Source organism: Nuphar pumila, chromosome 5 (assembly GCF_984573655.1).
Source record: "Nuphar pumila chromosome 5, dmNupPumi1.hap1.1, whole genome shotgun sequence".
Lineage (NCBI taxonomy): Eukaryota > Viridiplantae > Streptophyta > Magnoliopsida > Nymphaeales > Nymphaeaceae > Nuphar > Nuphar pumila.
Genome location: NC_143253.1, coordinates 23,315,441 through 23,341,176, shown reverse-complemented (window position 1 = coordinate 23,341,176; position 25,736 = coordinate 23,315,441). Strand labels below are relative to the sequence as shown.

At 36.5% G+C, this 25,736-nt stretch overlaps 1 protein-coding gene across 1 annotated transcript in view; it reads right to left on the bottom strand.

Annotated features, from left to right (window-relative positions):
• Nucleotides 1–2,250: 2,250 nt before the first annotated feature.
• LOC149837116 (sodium/hydrogen exchanger 1-like) overlaps nucleotides 2,251–25,736 on the bottom strand; it is a 49,840-nt gene continuing 26,354 nt past the window's right edge. The window contains exons 10-14 of the mRNA XM_090007970.1: nucleotides 20,072–20,173; nucleotides 4,452–4,590; nucleotides 4,294–4,356; nucleotides 4,116–4,199; nucleotides 2,251–2,574 (exon numbers count right to left, since the gene is read on the bottom strand). Coding sequence (XP_089864096.1) covers nucleotides 2,251–2,574; nucleotides 4,116–4,199; nucleotides 4,294–4,356; nucleotides 4,452–4,590; nucleotides 20,072–20,173 — 712 coding nt within the window. The remainder of the gene's footprint in view (nucleotides 2,575–4,115; nucleotides 4,200–4,293; nucleotides 4,357–4,451; nucleotides 4,591–20,071; nucleotides 20,174–25,736) is intronic.

Sequence of the window (25,736 nt, the reverse complement as noted above, 5' to 3'; positions counted from 1 at the left end):
ATTTTTTATAATGAGTTTACTTATTTTTTATATTCGTGTTCACGTTATTTCTTGTTTGCTTTTGCCTATGCTTCATATTGCTTTGTATGTGTTTTCTTTTCATTTTTCATGCACTTGCATAATAGCTTTGTAATCGTATCTTGCTTCATGCTACTTTTTTAATGCTCTGAGGCATAGTTTCTTGTATCCATTTTGTTTCCAGGTAACTATGAAATAAAGTGTCTACAGTGAACGCTTATATGAAGTTTAAAAAACCTTGATCTAATACAGATGGATCTAAGCCCTAACTTTAATTGAAATATTAAAGAAAATCTAAAAGAGAAAAATAAACTCTAAATGAATCCTAGAGCTGAGTGCGTCCTGCTTCAGCCATGTATCATTTTTCTGGGTTGGAGAAGACTTGCCTTGAGTTTGGCCTGTATACTTGACCCATTTTCGATCCAAATACCTGATATAACTCATATCTTTATACAAATCAATCGGATTCTATTCTAACCCATCATTCTACTTGTTCAAATCCTAATCGTAACCCAATCCAAGATCCACATGCCCCAACCCTATTTTAGACTAGTCCCAAGATCCGATCCCATTGAGACATAACACATGCATAGAATGGATCCAGGTGAGTCCTACTCGACGCTTTTTATCTTTAATTATCAAGGTTCCAAATTAGTGCAAGAGTATACAAAAAAAGTCATGGAGTACATGCTCATATTCAAGAGACCATGGAGACGCAGATTTTTAAGTATATTTGTGGACTTAACGGTTGCATATTGAACAAATTGAGTCCTATCATAGTCTCGTATTTAGAGCAAACAATTCAATATGCAATGAATTTTGAAGCAGAGATGGAGCTGGAAAGAGAAAAACCTATACATGTCCCTAAACCTACCCACACCCAAATAGTTGAAACTCACTTAAAACCCAATAGAAAACTTCTCAGAATCTAGCAAATGTTAGATTCAATTAAATAATATTTGGATAAAAAACCATGTCTTGAATGTACATCTCTTATATTGAATCCCCCTAAACTTATTTTGGACCCTCGTATCAAAATATTTGAAAACCCTAACTTAGTCTTAAGTCAGGGTTTGTTGGATTCAATCTAAACATAGCCTATACATGCCCTACCTCCTCTTCATATCCAAATCTTACCCAGATCCTCCTTACCTAAACTGAACCTATCTCAAAACCTAAGCTTGCTTGCAGTGAATCGACAATGGCATGAAGAGTGTGACATGATGGAGCAGAAGATCCACATAATTTTCTTATCGACTTCTCCACATGGGACCAAATTGGCATTGGTTTCATTTGATCCAGATCTGTATAGAGATCCAGACGACTATGGATGACTTGGAAAAAACATGTCAGGCTTTTATGCACATATTGGATCCAAACCTATTTGGTGCATGCATCTTTTGAATTAATAAATATATCCAGTTCTATATTGTGGGCTCATAATCTACAAAATGGAGCATAATTAAAGGAAGTTTGAGCGGGATTCAAGCTTGAGGGCAAGTCTTCTCCAACCCAGAGAGAATGATGCAAGAACATAGTAGAATAACCGGATCTATTAAATCAGTTTAGATCTACATTTTTAATTTATTTTTAACTGTATTTTGAATATTAGATCCTTATCTACATTAAGAAACTTATTTTATTTAGAGTTCATCAACATTGCAAATTTCTCATCTATAAATAAATGAGAAATCTATGAGTTTGGCCGTTGATTGATATGAGAATATGAGAGATTTTTTTGTTATTATTAGTTTTTTTCTTGCTTGCTTAGATAAAATTAGATATTTGTAACTAATTGTAGTTTTGAGTAGCCATAGCTGGTAGTTTGGTAGATCTTTCTCGAAAATCAGGTGTTGGATTTACATGAGAGGGAGAGATTGATTGAATCTAATAACCTTTCCCAACAAAGGTGGTTATTACAATCCAGTTTATTGCGACTTTTCTAATCTTAATCCAATACTGGAACACGTCCCTTACCAAAAATGAACAAATATTACAAAATGTCACGATACAAATCATTCAACCTAATAACTGCTTGGCCCAACTGCCACGGTATGCTGTCATGCTTCCTCCCTCCAAGCACTGGGCAGCGTGCGAAGGCTACTCTTACTACAGCAGGCACTGGACTGGGAGTGGGAGAGTAGACCCAGAAAGGTTCAAGGTCTTCATGGCTTAGCCAAGAGGCCTGTGATACAGCAATTTGCAATTAACTCCATGTCTGGCTTGAGCTTATTATGCGTTCTCAATTTCTTCGCCAGTGGGGGAGCCAAGGACAAAAGGAACGAACCCGCGTCCACCAAACAATGGTCTCATGCAACTGTCATCGAACTTTCTCCAGAAGTAGTGCACGGTACAAGTAGGTGCTTGGAGCAGCAACCGCAGGCTATTTCTTTTTGGCAGAGAGCTGCTTTCTGCTTCTGCCTCCTCCCCATTTTCAAGTAATAGCATACGCAGATCTTCAAAGCTGGTGGTTTCATCAGCCGTTCCCGTCTGGTCCGTCCTTGGGTGTTGCAAAAGCAAAAGTCTGATCAGATGCTTAGTTACCAACCCAAATACCTGTGCACAAGTATCAACCATATATCAGTCACATGCTTTTCCAATACACCCTATCTCCACACACACACACGGCATCTTTTTGAACCTTGTACTTCCAACTTATATTATGATAAAAACCGTAACTTGTATGCTTCATCCTTTTGTATATATATATATATATATATATATATACACACACACACGAGAGTAAGGATATATATATTTTCAGCCCCAAAAAAGCTAGGTCACTTGTTTGGACCTTTTACAATTATAGTAGTGTTTTTTGCTTGATCAATTTTTTCCCCACGAGGAATGGGGAAACCACCCTTGGGATCAAAGACCTAGTCGCGCTGGCTATGCTAGCCTGCATACTTACGTCTCTTTTTTGATTGTGTAAACCCATGACACACCCCTTGCTTCCAGGGAGTAGCCTTGCTTCAGCACGAGCAAGGGACATAATGCCCTTGCCCCTTATATGCAAGGGACTTACACCCATGGGAATGGAACCCTGACCACCTGTCTAGCAGCCAAGGCTTCCTCCCACCAGCCCCCCCAATCCCTTGGGGCTTTTTGCTTGATCAAATTGGTATATGTGTTTCTCACAGTTTTCCCAACAGAAAACATGTATTATACTAGGTATTTTTCATGATCAGATGCCTTTTAGAGAAAAAATAAATAAAAAATGTTCAAGTTCTTTCATTAAATTAATATGATAGAAAACATGTTCTCTAGTAATTAGGATATGACCAATACATCTAGTAGTTCAAATCATGAAAAGATCTCTCTTTCTCTATCTATATCTATATGTATGTCTAGAGTAGGGTACATCGGTCCATTTTGCACAAAATTTGTGCAAAAATGTACTTCTAGTGGCGATTCAAAACCACCGCAAAAAGTGTGTTTAAAAAAAAAGGATGCATGGCACAAGGCCGCGCGTCCGACTTTCGCCTGACAAAAAAAGGATGCATGGCACAAGGCCGCGCGTCCAAAAATCATCATCATGCGCGCGATCAGAAAAAAATTTGCTCGCAAAAAAGGTTTTTAGCAGCAGTTTAAAACTGCTGCTGAAACTCATTTTTTCAAAAAAAAGAAAGAAAGATGCATGGTGCAAGGCTGCGCGGACTCCCTTTGGTCATATATATATAGGGTAATATTTAGTATTAATGAGTATAAATCACTTTTCTTTTCTTTCTTTCTTTCTTTTTTTTACTTTTTGTAGTTTAGACTCTAAAGATGTGATCTACATGGCTTATTTGGTAAAAATAAGTTTGGAATCATGCAAGTAGGTTTTTGAAGAGCTTCAAAATTCAACAGAACAAACCATTAGTCAGATTGAGTCCATACAACTTGCACCTATAAATTTTCAGCTCAATTGTTCTGGACCTTCATTGCTACCAAACATTTACCTTATATATAAAGAGATCCTAAGTTATTTACATGATATGTTATAGACTTATAGTTTTTGGAAGCTTATCAAAACAAAAAAAGCTGTTGGAAGCTACACGATCAATGATCAAGGAAAATTTATACAAAACAACAAAGTGGGAACGAATATACTCTACCACTGTGCTGAAGAGAACCACAATAATGGTGCTTGTGATCATAAGAGCGTCACTAGGAACTGTAGTTGATCCTGAGTCAGTGAACTAAAAAAGAATAGCTAGTTAAGAACTTAAGATAATATTATGAAGAATGAAGGATTATGACAAAAAAAGGCGTATGCCTGATTCTGTAACTTACATGGTTGTATGATAAAGCCATCGTGACAGCACCTCTCATAAGACCGGCCCACCAGATTATGAACTAGTATACACAGACACGTTAGTGATCTACAACTACAGATTTTGTCATATCAGGCTTTCTGCTTACAATCATGGCCATAAAGAGGAAAAAATTACCTGCTGACGAAGTTCTATCTTTGTAGTTTCTTTTCTTCCCAGTCTATTTCTGACAAAAGCAAGTGGGTACACGAATGCAGCCCTTCCTACCAAAATCAGCATCAATAATGTAGCACAAATGGAAAATGAAACACCTGCACTGAATTGTTTAGAAAAAGAAAAGCTAAGGTGAGAGCACGTCAAGACAAACAACAGTTCATAGTCACAAGGTAAGATAAACCTGCCGAGCAAGGATGCAACCTGGTAAAAGTTTATATCAAACGTGACAAACAAGAGAAATTCGCATATCTTGAACTCAAGCAACCTACCACTCAGTAAAATAATTTCCAAATTGCAAATATAATTTATATATGGCAGTCTTTTCCAAAAATGTCACCAGAAAAGCCTATATAAAATCATGCCATCTGATTAAACACGAAAGACAGACCGAATAGCCTACAAATTTTTATATATATTGTCCTGGGAGTCTTGGATTTTGCACCTGCTTCAATCCATGACCCGATCCAAAAAATATTTTGAAGGTAGTAGAAGGGGAATTTTCAATGAGGTTTGTTGTAGTAGTTTTAGGGTTTCTTTCTTTTACGGAGAGCCACCTCCCTTTGAGTTAGAGAGAGCTTTGGATGTATTGGGGTCATTGGGGCTTTGAGACTTCTTGTATCACCATTGTATTCTTCACTTTTTTCGGAGGATTTATATTCCTCCTTCGCTGGTGGATGTAGACCCGAGTGCCGAGCCACATAGATCTGGACCTTTGTGGTTTGCTTCATTTGTTTCATAACGTGTGTGTGTGTGTGTGCACGCGCGCGAGTGCATGTGTGAGTTAGTATTTGGTCATGGTGACATGAGTTACAAATGCCTCTAGATCACATAGGCACAGGTTGTTTTGATCCAATCGAACCTCATATGGATTCAGCATGGTCCAAATGTTAGGAATCAACATTTGCATAGTGGTTTTTTGACCTAAAATAACGATTTTAAGTGTTGTGAAAATATCACACATCGTGCACCAGTGACTTTTGAAGCCTTCCAAAATCATGCTTGTGTTGTAATCAGACGATCCAAGTGCCAATTCTCACTAAACAAAACATGTAGATCAAATTTATGAAATTAGATTCATGATAAACAAAAAAAAAAAGATAAAAACAGGAGGCATTCATACCTCACGCGACATGGTGACAGTAGCAAACATCAACCCTCTATATAAATATAAATAAATAATATATATATATATATATATATATATGAAAATGGTAACCTAAAAAATGAGCACAATGCTAAATAAAACATGCTAATGGATTTTTGGTGTTTTTTTTTAAACTCTCTCTCTCTCTCTCTCTATATATATATATATATATATATATATATATATATATATATATGTTCTTCTACCATGATATGATATAGTGGTACACACGTTTGTATGGATCTAGCTACCAAATGTTAGACTAACAGTAAATATGTTTTTATTTACTATGTTAGCCGGTTTTATCACGTCTAATACACCACAAGATTCCATTTTGAGAGTGAAAATTTAATGTTGGAATGACTCATAATTCATGAAAATAAGGATGGTTTAAGAATTGTACAAAACATCATGCTGGAGTCAACTTTAACACATGCAAATAGTAAATAAAACATGGTAAACATGATCCAAAGGTTAGATTTGGCTTTTGGAGCTTAGATCTATGTAAATCAGGTGTGTACCACCAGTAAGTTATGGTGGTTCAATACCACACTAAAAGCACCCATCTATATATATATATATATATATATATATATATATATATATATATATATATATATATATATATAAATACATATTTGCTATTAATGAAGGTAAGGAACTAATGAGTAGAAATCACTCTTTTCTTCAAAAATTTCCAATCTTTTATAGATCAAATGTTACCAATATGATCTACATGGTTTGTTTCGTAGGAAACTTGTTTTAAATCATGTGATTATGACAAATAATTAAGTTTTTAATTTTAAATCATGTGATTATGACAAATAATTAAGTTTTTAAAAGGGTTAAAAAATCAATGGCCGACAATGTGCCAAAATTTCATTACTCAAAAATTCACGATTTTACATCAGAAAAGCATGAATCCAAAGCTTGATTCTTAGCAAACAAACCATGCTGAATGCATCTATGTGGTTGGTTGGTCTCGATACAACTTTCACATATGATTTCTAGCTCATTAGTTCCTTACCTTCATTAGTAGCAAATATTTTTCCTATATATATATATATATATATATATATATATATATATATATATATATATATATATATGGGGTTAATGTTTGCTACCCTCTTGGGTAAGGAACCCCCTAATGAAAACATGTAATATTTTTATTTTGTTTTGTTTTTTTGCACATCTGACCCTTTAGATGTAATCTACATATTAAATTTAGTAGAAACTGACCTTTGGATCATGTTTTTCTTATGTATATGCTACATTTTACAAGGGTTGAAAAATCAATGGCTAATACTGTTGCGTCCCTCGGTTTGTGTGTCTTGCTGCACAAAGAAAATAGAGAAGAAAAGAATAGGAGATGAACTGAGGTCGTGCCCTAGCAGGGACACCTCTCTTGAATATATATTAAGTGAGAAAAATACATGACAAAATACGATAATACCCTTTTGGTATGAGCTGATTTACAACATAGATAAATACCCATAATACCCTCACATGTATTTCTAACAGCTCCCCACAAACTGTGCATGGTTGTTGAATGACCATGGACAATTTGAATTTAAGAAACCAATGACGCAAGGATGAGAGGGGTTTGGTGAAAAGATCTGCCACTTGATCCTCACCACGGATAAACATCAATTGGATCTCTTTACTTTCTACCTTTTTCTGCATAAAATGTTGATCAATTTTCACATGTTTCATTTTTCCATGCTGCACAGGATTGGTGGCAATGGCTATGGCACTCCGGTTATCACAATAGAGAAGTAAACGAGAGATCTTCTGGTGTAGATTAATCAACAAGTGCCTAGTGTACAAAACTTCGGCTGTGATGGCTGCCATAGCACGGTATTCTGCTTCTTTACTAGATCGGGCAACGGTCTTCTATCATCGATTAGACCAAAAAATGAGTTTGTGTTCTAAAAAGACTGCATAACCTGTGATAGATCGCCGGGAAGAAGGATCACTGGCCTAATCCACATCTGAGTAAGCAAGGATAACAAGATCCAACCCATCATAGAGGCTAGGAGTGTGCCTCTTATAAACCAGCCCATCACTGATTGTGCCCTTCACATAACGCAGAATCCGTTTTTCTGCTTCGATGTGACTACGCTGAGGAGACTGCATAAAACGAGAGACTTGCTTGGTAGCAAATACCAAGTCAGGCCTCGTAAAGGTGAGATATTGGAGGGCTCCAACTAGACTCCTGAACTGTTCGGGATGAGACAGGAGAGGGTCTTGAGGGTCATTATCTACCAACTTAATGCTGACTATTGTGGGAGTAGGAACCGGTTTACATTCTGCCATCCCAAAGCGAGAAAGGATGTCTAGAGCATATTTTTGCTGAGATAGAACAAGAGAACTTGTGTGATCAACCTCAATACCGAGAAAATACCTCAAGGGATCCAAGTCTTTCATATGGAACCACTTACTAAGCATGGATTTTACCTCCGTAATTCTGGTTGCATCACTGCCTGTAATAACAAGACCATCCACATAGACAAGAATGATGATAATGTGAAGTTGATTAGAATATACAAATAAGGAATAATCACGCTGGCTTCGAACAAAACCAAAGGATCAGACAACAGTACTAAAAGTCTCAAACGACGCACAAGCGGTGTGCTTCAGACCATAGATGACCTTTCGTAAGCGAAGAACCGTGGTCTTGGGAACAACCTTAAGATACCCAAGGGTGTTTTCCATGAACACTTCTTCATGTAATGCACCATGTAGAAACACATTCTTTACATTCATCTGACTAAGGTTTCATCCATATATAGTGGCTAGAGAGAGAACCACACGAATAGTACCTATGTGCACAACAAGACTAAATATATCATCAAAATCTAGGTCATGTTCTTGAGTATACCCTTTTGCCACTAGTGTTGCCTTGTACTGTTCAATGGTGCCATCAGCCTTATATTTAATTTTGTAGACCCAACAACATCCAACAATATTCTTATCGATAGGCCTGGGTACTACTTCCCAAGTATTACACTCATAAAGCACTGAAATTTCATCGATCATGGCTTCAATCCACTTAGAGTGATGTCGAGCGTCATGATAAAATTTGGGTTCTTGACCAAAGTCAAGGGTTGTAGCAAAAACATGGAACTCAACAAAGGAAAAATTATAGCTTACCCAACGCTGTAGTGGATGTCTAACTCGAGCAGACCGTCTAGGCTGATTGGAATGAGAGACATGTCCTAGCTCAACTGCAGCAAGGGATGGAGATTCTAATAATAAAGGAGGTATGGCAGTAAGGGGAGTTGGATCAACAGTAGGAGGTTGAACCGTATCTTCCTTGGAAGCATTATGATTACGACTGTGATATGTGTGCGAATAAAAGGTGAAAGGAGCACGCTGCTGTGAGGAATCTGAAGCTGCGCTCAAGTTCATTGCAGCATTATGATCAATATATGGGGCTGATAATGAAGGCTTTGGCTGCCCATCCGCTGTTGGTTGATCTGGGCACAACATGACTGTTGTTGGCCAGAAAATCAATGATTGTCCGTGTGAGCTGACTAGCCTAATGCGGCTGCTGTCATTGTTGGATGTATCAAACTCATTCTCATAAAATATATGCCGTGAAATAATCAATTTACTAGTAATGGGATTATAGCACAGGTATCCTTTATAAGTATCATCATATCCATCATACTTGTACACTTGAGCCTTAAGTGAAAATTTATCTCTCAATGAATCGTGAATATGCACGAAACACTTACTCCCAAAGGTCCTTAAGAGAGAGTAATTAAGTTGCTGCCCATGAAACATAAAGAAAGGAGAGTATCCTCCAAGAGGAGTAAGTAGTGTACGGTTGATAAAAAAGATAGTTGTATGGAAGAACTCAATCTACAAACTCAGTTGAATTTTAGATTCCTCCATAAGGGTGAGTGTTGTTTCGGATATGTGTCAGTGCTCTCTCAGCCACCCCATTTTGCTGAGAGGTTTGTGGACAAGACAACTCACGTTTGATCCCAATGATCATCAAGATAATTGGAAAAGGCCACAGACAAACTCACCACTACCATCACTACGAAAACACAATAGCGAGAAAAATCATCCACAAAAATTACATAAAAATGAGATTTAGACAAGGACATCACAGGTGCAGGACCCCAAACATCAGAATATATCAACTCACGAAAAAATGAAGCTCTTTTATTAGAAATACCAAACGGGAGCTCATGACTCTTACAAACTCGACACTGAACACATGACATAGAACGAATGATGGACTTCTTCTTTAAAGGAATAAGCCCTTTATTACACATAATCTCAAGAAAAGCAGAATTACAATTAACCAATCGCTTGTGCCACAGTAAGACATCATTATTAAGGACAACTTCATCTGACACTAGAATCTGAGACCGACTAACAGGAGCTTCATTGAGGACGTACAACCCTCCGCATCTCTTTCCTTCAACGAGGTTCCACTTTGTGTGAATGTCCTTTACAGAAACGGAAGAAGAAGAAAAAGAAATACAAGAGTTAGATTGATCAGAAAGTTGAGACACAGAAACAAGATTTCGCCTAATATTTGGAACAAGAAAGGTATTAAAAAGATGAAAAGGACCATGAGGAGTGTGGATGGTGGTGGTTCCAGTGTGGGTAATGGAATGAGTTTTTCCATCATTAGTGACTATTTTTCCATTACCATGATAAGGAATGAGATGTGTGAGTTTACCTACACCACCTGTGACATGATGTGCATCTCTCGAATCTAAAAACAAGCACTTGATTGAGAGTTCTGAGATGTTGAAGAGGCTGACAAAGTGGGCTGATCCGAACTGATAGGCCATGTTGGATTGGCTGGATTTATGGGCTGCTGATTCTGTCCGAGTATCCATGATATACCATAGGGATTTCCAGTACCATGCATACCAATTTGAGAAAAGGATGCGCTCAATGAGTCCATGTCTTGATTATGTGACTGAGGAAAAGAAGAGCCCGAACCAACAGTTGCATTGAACATAGCTGGTCGTGTGCCTCTTCCCCCATCCATATTGTTGGCCTGTGGTGCAAAATGGGTTGGATAGGTAACTGTAGGAGGACGGTATGTAGGAACATATCTCTAATAACAATTGGAGCATGAATGTCCCCGCTTTTCACACATCTAGCATGTGATATTCTGACAATTTTCGCTTGTATTTGTAGCATTAGGATTAGGAAGAAGCTCTATGTTTCTGTTATCATATTGATTTCAGCCTCGTCCTCATCCACGATTTGAGGTGGTAGCCATCATCACCTCATGATTTAGATTAGAATCCTCTTTCTTTGCTGAGATGCCAAAATTTGATTTGAATTCAAGTAGCATGGACCTAAGCTTGTCAAAATTACCTCTTTTCTCAAGACTCATATGCATAGCCTAAAAATATTGTATTTATCACCTAATCCACGAAGAGTCTAGCAACACACATCTTCATCTGTCACAGGGCTCCCTATGGCTGCTAACTGATCCGTGATATATTTCACTTGATCAAGAAAATTTGCCACACTATTATATTCTCTCTTCAATGATCCAAATTCAGACTTGATGATATACCTTAGGAGTGGAAATCTGCTCATACCATTTGTGCAATATATCCCAAAGCTCCTTTGCTGTCACCCCTGTTGGAGTGTGTATAAGAACTTTTCTAGAGAGAGTCGCCATGATGGACGCTAACTATCTGATCACTTTTGAACCAATCAATATATGCTGAGTTTTGACATAGATAATCTTATCGGAGTCACCATCTTTTGTTGTCTCCTCATTTTCCTTTGATTTTTCTTTGTTGGTTGGCATAAATTCCAAGGGGAAAACAGTGGATCCATTGAGGTGTCCCATCAAGTCATGACTGCAGATGAAGGGGATAATCTGCTTTTCTCAGGTTATGAAATTGGTTTCTATCTAACTTATTAGTCACAAGTTGGTTGAGAAAGGAGGAAGTGAGTGACTGAGAAGAAGAAGACATTGAAACAAGAGGAGAGAAGGTAATGCGATAATGGCTCAAAACAAGCAAAATTGAATATGAATCTGATAAAAGCCCAACCAAAACAAAGTCTGAATGTGAAATAACAAAGCCAATCCAGTTTTTTTTTAAGATCGTTGGATCCAGAAAGTTGTATGTAGTCTGATGACTACTCGATGTTTTCAAATGTTAAAATAGACTTTATTGGGCCCAAAAATTGATTTGGGTTTAAGGAAAAACGTGAAATAGAAGGTGGGTATTCACGCTGAGATTTGTAGATTCAGATATGATTCTGATATGAAATAAAGGCTGATGTAACAAATTAGGTAGAGGAAAAGAAAAAGAATATGATAACGATTAAATCAACTTGAAATACATGAAGGAAATGATGAAGATTTAGAGACGTCAAATCAGATTTGACGTTACTGTAATAGGGTTATGAAGAGAAATGGGTCTCGTTAGGGGTGGCAAAATCTGACACGACCCGCCAACCCGCTTTCTTAGCCGGGTTCGGGTTTGGCTTAAACGGGTCGACCCACCTAACCCGTTTATTAAACGGGCCGGGTTCGTGTTAGGGGTATGCCAACCCTGACCCATTTAATAAACGGGTTAGGCGAGCGGGTCAACCCGTTTACCTGAACCTGACCCGTCAACCCGTTTACCCGACCCCGACCCGCCTGCCAACCCGTTTGCCCGAACCCGACCCTCCAACCCACCCACCAACCCATTTACCCGACCCCGACCCACCCGCCAACCCGTTTACCCATTTACCCGTTTACCCGAACCTGACCCGCCAACCCCCCCCCCCCCCCCCGCCAACCCGTTTACCCGACCTGACCCGTTTATTAAACGGGTTAATCGTGTCGTGTCGGGTTACCCGTTTAATAAATGGGTCAGGTTCATGTTTGCCACAGCCGACCCGTTTAATAAATGAGTCAGGTTCGTGTTGAGGTATGCTGACCCGCCACCCCGCCGACACGACCCGCCAACCCGACCCGATTGCCACCCCTAGGTCTGGTCTGACAACCATGTGAAGATTGCTACATCCCTCGGTTTGCGTGTCCTGATGCACAAAGAAAATAAAGAAGAAAGAAAAGAATAAGAGATGAACTGAGGTCGTGCCCCAACAGGGACGCCTCTCTTGAATTATATTAATTGAGAAAATACATGATAAAATACAATAATACCCTCTTAGTATGAACTGATTTACAACACAGAGAAATACCCAGAATACCCTCACGTGTATTTCTAACATTATAATGCACCAAATTTTCAAACCTAAAAAAAACCACATTTTTACATAAAAAACTATGATCCAAGGGTCGGTTCCTACTATTTTGACTATGTTGAACACATCCATGAGGGCAGATTTGGTCAAAAAAACCACCCCCTATGAGTTCTAACTTGAGGATTCCTTACCCACGAGGGTAGCAAATACTATATATATATATATCGCACACTTTCATACCCAAACCCTCACCCGCACTTATGTGATATAGAGCCATACAAAAGCATTAAGTCAATGTCAAGTTCTATTGCATTGATGAGTCCAAAATGGAGCTGTATTGAAGGTGTAGTGAGCTAATGCAAGCATGACAGGCAATAGAATATTGAGCTAGTTGCACGATGGCCATACTATAAAAATAAATGCCTTTCTGTCAATAAGCCGTGTGTGCATTGAAGGAACTAAAAAATATGGTTCTTTCCCTTTTGATATTATTATTGTTAAAATGTATCTCTCTTTATGTAAATATTTACATATATATATAAAGAGAGATACATATACATATATACATCACATATATATGTATATGTATCTATCTCTCTATATATATGTAAATATATATATTTCTTTTTTCTTGTAAAACCCGCAAGGGTATTTTAGTCATTTCTCTTCCTTTTGCGCATATTCATAATTATGAATATGTTGTAATTCTTTTTGCTTTTTTACTTTTCTTCTTTTCTTTTTTTTCCTTTCCCTTTTTTGTCTTTATTTTTTTGTTGACTCAAAGTCAACCTTGGAGGGCTCAACACTAGCTGTTGAGCCTCTCCAACGATTAGAATTCTAACCGTTGGAGGGGCTCCAACAGCTAGCGGAGCCCCTCCAAGGCTCCTTTTCCTCTTATAAATAGGGGAGTTCCCCCTTTGTAAACTTCACTTCTTGGAGCTTTTGTTCTCCATTCTTCTCAATAAAATTCTTTATATTTTGTATGCCTTTGTGCATTTGAGTTTCTTTATTGTACCTTTGTGTACATTTGTTCTAAGTGTTCTTGTGCATTTGTGCACATTGGTGGTGTTGTGCTTATCGCACACTTTATCTCTTTTTTGAGATATTTTCACATGGTATCAAAGCTAGGCTTAAAGGAAAAGAAGATCGTGCTCTTTTCTCTCTTCGTTGGAGTACCTCGAAAAGTGTGCCATTAAGTTGTGGTGGTTGGAGTGAAGACTCGGCTCTTCATTCTATATTTTAGAAGCTTCCTACATCAAGAAGGGACTCATTTCGCATTGTGGTACGCATTTATTTCTCTTTGTATCCTCTCTAATGGGCGAAAAGGATTCTCACTTCTCTCTTGGCTTCAAATTGAATGGAACGAATTATCATGTATGGGCCGGGAATATGGAGGCCCATATAAAAGGTAAGGGTCTTTGGGGATATGTTCAAGGAACTATTCCCGAACCCGAACCAAAAATTACTACCCTTGAGAGAGGGGAGATCAAGGTTCTTGAGGGAGAAGAAAGAGAAAAGGCTTTTGAAGATTACAATAAGAAGCATGAAGAGTGGGAAATGAAAAATTACAAAATACTCTCATGGTTCTTCTCTTCGGTTGAGACCAAAATTAATGCCAACATTCTAAAGTTCAAAAAGGCATATCAAGTATGGGAATATCTCGAAAGAATGTATACCTCAAGAGATTTATCCCATAAATACTATCTCCAAAAGAAGGCTTTAACCCTTCAACAAGGAGAAATGTCCGTTAGAGAGTATTTCGCCGAGTTATCCACTATTTGGGATGAGCTTGCCCTCCAAGAACCTAAATGGAGTGGTGAGGCTATTGAATTGAGGGCCAAACAATTAGAAGATGATCATTTCTTTAACTTTTTAAATGGGCTTAGACCCGAGTTTGAACAAACTAGATCCTCTCTCTTATCTTCCTTCTCTTCCCCTCCTTTGGAAGATGTGCTTACCAAATTAAGTGGAGAAGAAACTAGATTGGGAATTAATAAAACCAATCTAAGTGTGTTAGTCATTCCCTCTAAAGATGAGGATGAGGGTGCTTATGCCGTCTCAAGACCGGGGAATAATGTTAAAACCTATAAACCCCCTCATTTTAACAAAAATCAAGGAGGAAGAGAAAATGGTGGGCATTATGGAAGAAGAGATTATAGTAAGATCATATGCCATTTTTGCAAAGAACCGGGTCACATTAAACCGGTATGCCCTAAATGGAAGAAGATGGTGGCTATGTCTACTACTTTCCAATCAACCAAGGAGGAAGGGCCTTCTACTTCCAATCATGCTACTTTGTCTCTCAATCAAATCATGGAAGCTCTTCAACCACTCCTCAAGGGATCCGTTTCCGGAGCCGCTATGACCACCTTCTCTCCTCCCGGTAAGACTCTTTGGCTTTTAGACTCGGGTGCATCCTTTCATATGACTCCAAATGTTTTTTCACTTTCTAAATACTCAAAAAATTTGTCACCCTCTTTTGTCTCCATCGCGGATGGGGCTTCTCTTGAAATAAAAGGAATTGGTGATTTTGAAAGACAAGGTTTTTCTATTCCAAAAGTTAGATTTATACCAAAACTAAATTTAAATTTGCTTTCCGTCTCTCAACTATCGGATCATGGGTGTGATATCAATTTCTCATCAAATAAATGTTGGATACAGGATCGCCGGTCAGGGAAGTTGATTGGGGAAGGCTCTAGGAAGGGAGATCTTTATCTCATGGAATTTCTTCAAATTCCAAAAACCTCTTTTTGTAATGTTGCCCAACATAAGGATATAAATGTTTGGCATAAACGCCTTGGGCATCCAAATATTGTCAAGCTTTCGTATTTACATTTTGCTAAAACCTTATGTAAAGACAATTTCAATTATAATGATTGTATTCTTGGAAAAATGAGAAGCTTACCTTTTGGACAAAGAACTATTTTTCAACTAAGCCTTTCGAAATTGTGCATTCGGATGTTTGGGGACCGGCACCCGTTGTGTCTAAGGGAGGTTTTTCGTATTATGTTATTTATGTGGATGATTTCTCAAGGTATAGTTGGATATACTTCCTCAAACATAAACATGAGGTTTTCTCTACTTTTAAGGTTTTTCACATGTTAATACAAAATCAATTCAATAGTAAATTACAAATTCTTAGAACCGATTCCGGGGGAGAATATCTCTCAAATGATTTCAAAAGTTATATTGAAAATAATGGGATTGTTCATCAAAGGTCTTGTCCCAAAACTCCTCAACAAAATGGGTTGGCCGAACGAAAAAATAGACACATAATTGAAACTACAAGAACTTTGCTAATTTCTCAAAAAATTCCAAAAAGATTTTGGGCCGAAGTGGCTCTTGCATCGGTTTATCTCATCAACCGACTTCCATCCAAAAACTTGAATCAAATATCTCCATATGAAATCTTATATAAAAAAGAACCCGATTACAATAGGTTAAGAATTTTTTGTTGTAAATGTTTTGTTCTCACTGATAAGAATGATAAATTATCTCCCAAAGCTATTCCTTGTGCGTTTTTAGGATATTCGGAAACCCAAAAAGGTTTTAGGTGTTATGATATTAAGAATGATAAACTATATGTTTCAAGAAATGTAACCTTTTTAGAAAACATAAGTGGTTTTGAAGAACACAAAATTCATGAAGATAATGCCGATTATTCTTTTTTGTTTGAACTATTATCTAGAAATGAAGATTTTGTTAGCGATGATGAATTAAATGAGAATGAGGATATAAGTGAAAGTATTCCTCAAACCATTCATGATGAAGAAGAAATGATAAATGAACCAATTACCTATACACATAGAGATAAAAGCACTTTTAGAAGTGCAATAGAGAAATATAGTGACCTTAGTGAATCTTCCAACAACTCTCGAAGAACTAAAAGATCTAGGAAAAATCCTTCTAGATTTATATCCTATGAGTCTTTTTCTCCAAAGCATAGGGCATATCTTAGTGCCATTCACTCATATCAAGAACCTAGAAATTTTAAAGAAGCTAAGGAAATAATAGAATGGAGGGATGCCATGGACAACGAACTTAGAGCCCTCAACAAAGCCAAAACGTGGGTTTTTCAATGTCTTCCAGAAGGAAAGAAAACAATAGGATGTAGATGGGTTTTTAAAATCAAAACCAAGAGTGATGGCACTCTCGAAAGATATAAAGCCCGTCTTGTCGCAAAAGGATATAGTCAAGAATACAACATCGATTACGAAGAAACCTTTGCTCCTGTTGCACGAATGGTTACTGTAAGGTGTTTGATCACCATTGCATCTATTAAAAAATTGAATATTTACCAAATGGATGTTAAAAAAGCATTTCTAAATGGGGACCTTAATGAAGAAGTCTACATGGATGCTCCTCCTGATATGAACGTACCAAAGGGGAAAGTCCTTCGTTTGCAAAAAGCGCTTTATGGTTTAAAACAAGCCCCTAAGGCTTGGTATGATCGATTTAATGATGTAATGGTTCAAAATGGTTTTTCCTCATGCTACACTGACGCTGCTCTGTTCGTCAAAAAGTCTGATGCAGGAATTGTGATTTTACTGTTGTATGTTGATGATATGTTGATAACAGGTAGTGACATAAAGGGCATCAGAAACATTAAAACCACTTTAAAAGAAAAGTTTGAAATGTCGGACCTGGGGTATCTGACTTACTTTCTTGGTATCGAGGTAGCCTACTCTCATAGAGGCTATTTTTTGTCTCAAACTAAACTTGCCTGTGAGATTCTTGACAGATCAGGTATTACTGATGATAAAATCTGTGAGACCCCAAAAATTGTGGGATAAAAAATGAAGATCGATGATGGGAAACCTTTGGAGGATCCTACCCCCTACCGGCAACTTGTGGGGTCTCTAATGTATCTTAGCATCACAAGGCCGGACATCTCTCATGCCGTGCATACTGCAAGCCAATTTCAGCATGCTCCTACATCCGTTCATATGAGTGTCGTTCTCCGAGTTGTTAGATACATAAAGGGAACTTTAAACAAGGGAGTTTTTCTTTCCTCATCTTCTGAGTTAAATTTAATTGCATATACTGACTCTGATTGGGGAGGTGACCCAAATAATCGTCACTCCACTACAGGCTTTTGCATTTTTTTAGGTGAATCCCTGATCTCATGGAGATGTAAGAAACAACAGAAGGTGTCTCTATCATCCACCGAAGCAGAATATCGAGCCATGGCGTCTACAACTATGGAGATTGTCTGGATTCATCAGTTGCTGCAAGACATGGGGATTCCAATTCAAGAACCCACAAAGTTATGTTGTGATAATAAGAGTGCAATCTATATTGCTAAGAATCACACGTTTCATGAGCGGACAAAGCATATTGAGATGGACTGTCATTATGTCCGAGAGGCATATCTACAAAAAGTCATCGATCTTCCTTATGTAACGTCAGAATATCAGTTGACAGATTTCTTCACCAAGGCGCTTTGCTCTCCAAGATTCAACTTTCTCCTTAGCAAACTTTCGGTCATTGTGCCCTAAGTTTGAGGGAGGGCGTTAAAATGTATCTCTCTTTATGTAAATATTTACATATATATATAAAGAGAGATACATATACATATATACATCACGTATATATGTATATGTATCTATCTATCTATATATATATGTAAATATATATATTTCTTTTTTCTTGTAAAACCTGCAAGGGTATTTTAGTCATTTCTCTTCCTTTTGCGCATATTCATAATTATGAATATGTTGTAATTCTTTTTGCTTTTTTACTTTTCTTCTTTTCTTTTTTTTCCTTTCCCTTTTTTGTCTTTATTTTTTTGTTGACTCAAAGTCAACCTTGGAGGGCTCAACACTAGCTGTTGAGCCTCTCCAACGGTTAGAATTCTAACCGTTGGAGGGGCTCCAACAGCTAGTGGAGCCCCTCCAAGGCTCCTTTTCCTCTTATAAATAGGGGAGTTCCCCCTTTGTAAACTTCACTTCTTGGAGCTTTTGTTCTCCATTCTTCTCAATAAAATTCTTTATATTTTGTATGCCTTTGTGCATTTGAGTTTCTTTATTGTACATTTGTGTACATTTGTTCTAAGTGTTCTTGTGCATTTGTGCACATTGGTAGTGTTGTGCTTATCGCACACTTTATCTCTTTTTTGAGATAAGCCGTGTGTGCATTGAAGGAACTAAAAAATATGGTTCTTTCCCTTTTGATATTATTATGTCCAATTCTTTCATTTTTGGTAGTTTTGGGAATATGTGAACCTCACAAAGCAGGTAGCATTTAAGGAGTAAATCTTTAATCTAAGGATCTATATGTTTGTTTTCTTATTTATACTCCTGGACTTGCTGTAATTTCATGCCCAAAACTATTAGTCTTCAGCATTCCATTTCTGCTAACAAGAATATAGGCCTAATCCTCACAATGAATGCTTGGAAGAGAAAAGGTTAGGAGAACGCATCAAACAATGACATAAAATCTACATGACTATTAAAGGAAATCAGCTTAAAGCAGCACACAGCATGAGCACCCCACTTTGATATCCATGTGCAGCAGAGAGGAGACAATATTGATATGATTCCTATTTCCTAGAGAACATGCACATAAGGAAACAATGCAAGTGCAAAATAACTCTGAGAACATGCACATAAGAAAACAATGCAAGCACAAAATAACTCTCACGTCAATAGATATCTTAAACTTGCAAAAGTTCCCTAAGTTATTTGACATTTTGAGTGTTATACAAACTGATATTCTTCATGGCCAAGCAAATGGATGTATTGAGAATAAACAGACTGACAAAATATCATCAGAAATGATTTAGCGCATCACCGAAAAAGACTTGCTCTTTCATTTTATGCTCTGGATGAACGAACTGCTTTCCTTTTCTTCAGTGTATATTTGGAACAGAAGGAAAAGACAATGACAACTAGAAAACAGTGCTGTCCTAGACCATTTTATGCTATTTAACTAGAGGTACTACCAAGAATATGGCTCCATCCATATCAATATTGAACCTTATACAACAGAGGTAACCTGTATAGCGCTGAGAATATCTCAAAACTAACTGTTGAAAACATTTTAATAGGATAGATGATTTAGACTTTAGTACAAGTGGCCGAGTGCCCAAGGGGTTCACAAACACTGAACAATATCATCGTTGCCTTTTTTGTCTTTCCAAGAATTGTGTTTATATATCTCGGAACTAAACTTGTTCCAGTACCAAATGTGGAACACATAAATTCCATTAAACATACCCAAAGGGAAAAGCATATTTTACCTGGCTTGGCTTGTCCTCCATTTGTCAATGTCCAAGGCATCCATACCAACATAGAGGAAGATAAATGTTTCCGCAATGAAGGATATCATTGTAAATGAGTGCCTGAAATCATGAATGCCATAGGTGCCTGTAAACAATCCTTGCAGAAACATACAATGATTTATTGTCAATGCTCTAAATGGACCGAAATGAAATATCCATAGTTATGGCAAAGTTGCTCTACATTTTCTTTTGAGGTTCCTGAGGCTATATTTTTTTATGCCACTAAAATTCCATAAATTTCCTCGATCTCCTGTGGCTGTATTCCTAGATTTCTTGTATTCCTATCAGATTACTTGCACTCAATCGCATCCAGGAGCTCTTTCCTAAAGAGAATTGTCAACTTTGGAACAATGTGAACTGTTTCTCTCCCGAAAGTAGACACAAATATGAAGGTAGCTTAGATTCTCATGGATGCAAAGATGCACACACATTACACACACATTACACGCACGCACCTTTTAATAGACAGTGTCAAAAAATATTTGCTTGAACAAATATAAATCAAATTGGAGAATAATTTCATGCAATATCTTAAAAGCCCATCCATGTATACTTGGATATCTAATAAAGGAAATTTTATTGTAGTACTTTTAAATCCTAAGCCCGTCAAGAGAACCAAACATTTTTGCAGATTTTTGTGCTGACTAATCAGATTGGTTTAAGAAAAGAAATAACCTAGATTACAGAACATATAGAAGTCATATCAGAATATAGAAACAGTTCAAAGGCTTTAACAACGAGCAAGCAGACCAACCAAACAACATAAATTAATGATGCATTGTAGACTAGATTTTCCAAGAATGGGGCTATGGATGCATTTGAGCCCAAGGTTGGGTGACATAAATGAATGTTCCAAACTATGGTCAACCAAGGTCAAAAGAGATCTAGAAAGGGGTATTTGGCATCCATCAAACCCCAGGGTTTTGAGTCCTTTCTGTTGGTTTGAAAGACTGAATGTTATCCTTCAACAGAGATCTTTAAAGGAAAAATGTTTCTTCCCTTTAATTTTTGTAGCAAACTTGTTCTTTTTCCTTCTTTGCTCAGGCATGCATTTGCTTACGTTGTGAGTGCATCTTTGAAGCTATCTTCTTATTTTAAGGCCATGGATGTGCGACTCATGCAGCTCCTGGAAATCACTAATGGAGGAAAATAAATAAAAGCAATCTACAGGAGGTACTTCAATTTGATTAACATGCTCAGGCTTCAACAACTCAAAGAATACATGAACCACTTTCTTTCACTCTAAAAATCTTGAACTTCCTAAAGCGGTTTTGCAATCAGAGACAAATATGTAATGCAAACATTGACTTTGATCCCAGACAACCTCTAAAAACAAATATCAATAAAATTACCTGTGTGATGTTAGAAAAGTGTATGCAAATTTCCTAAATTTTGAATTTTTTATCATTGACTATGATCCAACTTTACCAAATGTTTCTATCCCCATATATCTCTTAGGCTTCCGTAATTCTCCATGTGTGCTTAGAAAATATCCACTTTTTGATAGTGCAACAAATAACTTCAACTATCTTCTTCTATTGATCCTAATGAAATGATCATGGAGATTCTTCGATTGCCTGCAATACGAAGGAAGCACACACACTAGAGTGGACGGCAAAACTCTAAATTGTCTTATTTGATTGCGTAAAGATATAAAAGATAGTCTACCATCTTTATTGGTCTTACATCACAACATTAGAAAGACTGAAATACCCCTAAAAAGATAAGAAAAAGAAAGAAGCAATAGAAAAACTATGTACAAAAAAATATCAAATATCAAAATACCAACTATGCCCATAAGACGTAACCTACTCTCCCCCTCAAACTCAAGATGGTGCAATAGGAACCATAACAAGTTTGGAGATAGAGGTGCGAAACCAAACGGTTTGTTGTGGCTTAGTGGACACATAAACAATCTGATGAATTTGAACATAAGGCAAGGTAATGGTGCCATCAAGAGACGCCTGATGTACGAAGTGACAATCAATCTCTAATGTTTGGTACCTTATGAAACTCTGGATTCTTAGCCATATGGATAGCACTCTAATTATCACAATGCAAAGTTGTTGATGATGATAGAGTAACACCCATATCCTTAAGTAATTGAAGTCACACAATCTCTGTAGTAGTTTGCGCCATAGCTTGATACTCAGCCTCTGCTATAGACAGTGCAATCTTTTGTTGCTTCTTGCTCTTTTAGGAGATCAAATAGTCTCCAAGAAAGATACAAAAACCAATAGTAGGATGACGAGTACTACCACATCCTCTAAATCAGAAACATAGCAGGCTTTAAGCACAAGTGAAGAGGTTGAAGAGAAGAACAATACATAATGCATAGTATATTTGACATACTGAATGATCCTCAATACTGCAGCTAGATGAACTATATAGGGTGCACTCATAAACTGACTCACTAAATGCACAACATAGGCAATATCTGATTGTGAAATTGTCAAGTAAATGAGGCTCCCAACCAACTGACGATATATTGTAGGATCAACAAGAAGTTCACCATCTGTCGATCTGAGTCTAGTGTTCACCTAAATGGGCATGTCTACATGCTTTTTGTCCTCTGCTAACCTAACTCAAGTCACAAGGTCAGTTGCTTACTTATGTTGCGATAGTAAATATCATCTCTTGGAGTATGCAACCTCCAACCCAAATAAATACCAGAGTACTTACACTATTAATCAAATGAGTATCATCCCCTATAATAATCATATCATCAACATATAACAGAAGCAAGCAGAGTCCTTGAGGAGATGATGAAATAAACAAAGATGGATCATGGTAGCCTTGAGTAAAGTCAAATCGCCTTATTGTAGTACTAAACTTTTTGAACCAAGCTTTAGGTTCTTGTTTGAGACCATATAGTGCTTTGTGAAGGTGACAAACTCTCCCTTCAAAATATGACATATCTAGTGGCAACTTGTGATTATTGCAAAATTTTTCCTCTTGTTCCCTCTTTTCCTTCTCTTTTTCCTTTCTAGCCTCTATTCCCTTTTTGAAGGAGAATAAAAGATAGAAAAGAAGAGAGAAGAGAAAAGAAAGAAGAGAGAGGAACTCTTTTGCAAAGGTCTCACTTGACCTTAATTTTGAAAATATTTTGAAATTACTCGCCTCCGTTTTTGAAAATTTGCAGGAAAATGGAGAGACGGGATTCGTTCGTCGGTACGAGGTTCAACCGTTCCTGGCGCCTTTACCAGGAGTAATCGAACCAAGGATCGAACTTATGCCTTTTGCTTTGCCTAAATATTGTCTAAGAATTTATTCTAAGTCTAAAATGCACAAAGAATCATGTTTGTGCAATACAAATACAGAGATGTATGCTTTTGAGAAGAATAATTTAGAAATTTTTGGGATTTTTCAAGTGATTTTGAAATAAGTTTGAAAATATTTTGAAGGAATGTTTTTTTTTTGAAAGTTGAAGATTGACTTGGAAAAGTTGGATTTTGAATCTAACTTAAGACTTGAAATAGATCTGAAAAAAGAGACTTAAAATTCTAAGTCTCGGAGTAATCAGAGATTTGAAAATAGATCTTGAATTGAAGAATGAAGAGAGAAAGGAGAATTGGAACTGAGATAGAATTTGAAGTAAAAATGAAATTTCAAAGTCAGAAATGAACTTTGAATTTGATTCTCAAAAATCGATTTTGAAAAGGGATCTTTGATCTTGAGGTTAAATTCAGAACCTGAAATAGGAATTGAATTTGGAAGTTGAATTTAGACTTGGGAAATAGATTTAAAAAGTGAATTTCGAAAAATAGAGTTGGAATTTGAATTTGGAATTGAAAATCAAGGTGAGATTTGGAAATGGAATTGGACTTGAAAATCTGGAATTCAAGATGGAATTAGATTTGAGATTTGGAATTCAAGATGGAATTGAATTTGAAATCTGGAATTCAAGATGGAATTGAATTTGAAATCTGGAATTCAAGATGGAATTGGATTGAGAATCTCGAATTCAAGATGGAATTGGATTTAAGAAATCCAAATGGAATTGGATTTAAGAAATCCAAATGGAATTTGAAAATAGAGTTGGATTTTGGAAATTTTGAATTTGATTTTGAAATTGATCTTGATTTCATCGAAAACCGATTTTTGAGATTCAGAATCAATCTCAAAACTTTGATTTTGGATGAATGAATTGGATTGAGAATCAAGACTCAATCTTAGATAGAACTTGAAAATTGTGGAATTCGAAATAGAGAATAAACTTGATTTTAAACTTGAATTTTGAAATCAGGGGATGAATCTGAGATTTCAAAGTTGAATTGAACTTTGAAACATGATTTGGAATATTGAATTGATTTTGAAACTGAATCTTTGAACTGGGGAATGAATTTGAAATTTCAAAGTTGAATTGAACTTTGAAATTTGATTTGAGTTGGAATTTGAATTTTGAATTTGGAGATGAACTTTGAAATTTCAAAGTTGAATAGAACTTTGAAATTGAAATATTGAAGTTTGAATTTTGAAACAAGATAGAATTGAGAATAGGAGGATGAATTTGAATTTATAAATAAGAATTGAAGATTGATTTGGGAAATGAGAAGAAACATTTGGAAATTTACCTCAAAATCACTTGGAATTTGAAATAATATGAAAAGGAATGCAATTCTATCATAAATGATGAATGATTTGAGAGAATTTGGAAAATTGGATATTTGAAAAAAGCATATTTCATTCTTTAGGAGAATTAAAATAAGATTGAAGATATAATACATTCATGACTATGGTCACAAATGTATTATAAAATAATTTGTATTTAAATTCAAATAAGAAATAAAATATATTTTGGTACCTTTATAGGATTTGGAATGAAATTAACTTTCAATATATCCTGACTATGGTCATTGATATATATTTTAAGTTAATTTACAAGTCAAACTCTGATAAAGGAAAAAAAAATCAGAAAATATGATGATTTTTGAAGGAGACCCAAGTGTGGATCTTGTGTTATCTCATAAAAGATAAAAATCCTAAGTATTGTTCACATTTTGACTATGACTATAAATGCAAATCGTCTACTTAGGATTTAATTACCTTTTATTAGAACGGTGCACGTGCCATTCGTGTTTCACCATTTGTGGATTTTTGAAAATGAAAGAAAAATAATATGTAACAGGTAATAAAAAATTGCATGCTCATACATTCTATTCTAAGACTGGAAATGTAGAATTCTCATTATAATCTAGCTATTACAATCTTTAAACTGAAACTTGAAATTGAAATTAACATTCCTAAGCTAAGAAAGAAGATAACATTTTCTACCTATTTCCTGCAAGACAGTGCTAGTATAAGGTAAATGAAAGATATTATACCAAATACACATGTCTATACTTACTCTACTTGGAGGATGCACCTACAAATCTTTACTCTTATGGCAAATTAGAGATATACATGAAGTGTCTGAATGCCAATCAGAAGACCTACATGAGAATGCATGAGCCTTAAGCTAAGAGGGTGATAGCTAAACTAGATGAAGGATGCATATACAGAACTTAAATGCTTCATCTAGGCTAAATGAGAGATTGCATGTGATGGGTAATATCGGGTGTAAAGGGGAAGGCTAGCAGGTGGCGGCTGGTAGTAGGGGAATGCATAATATAAACAGGGTGCT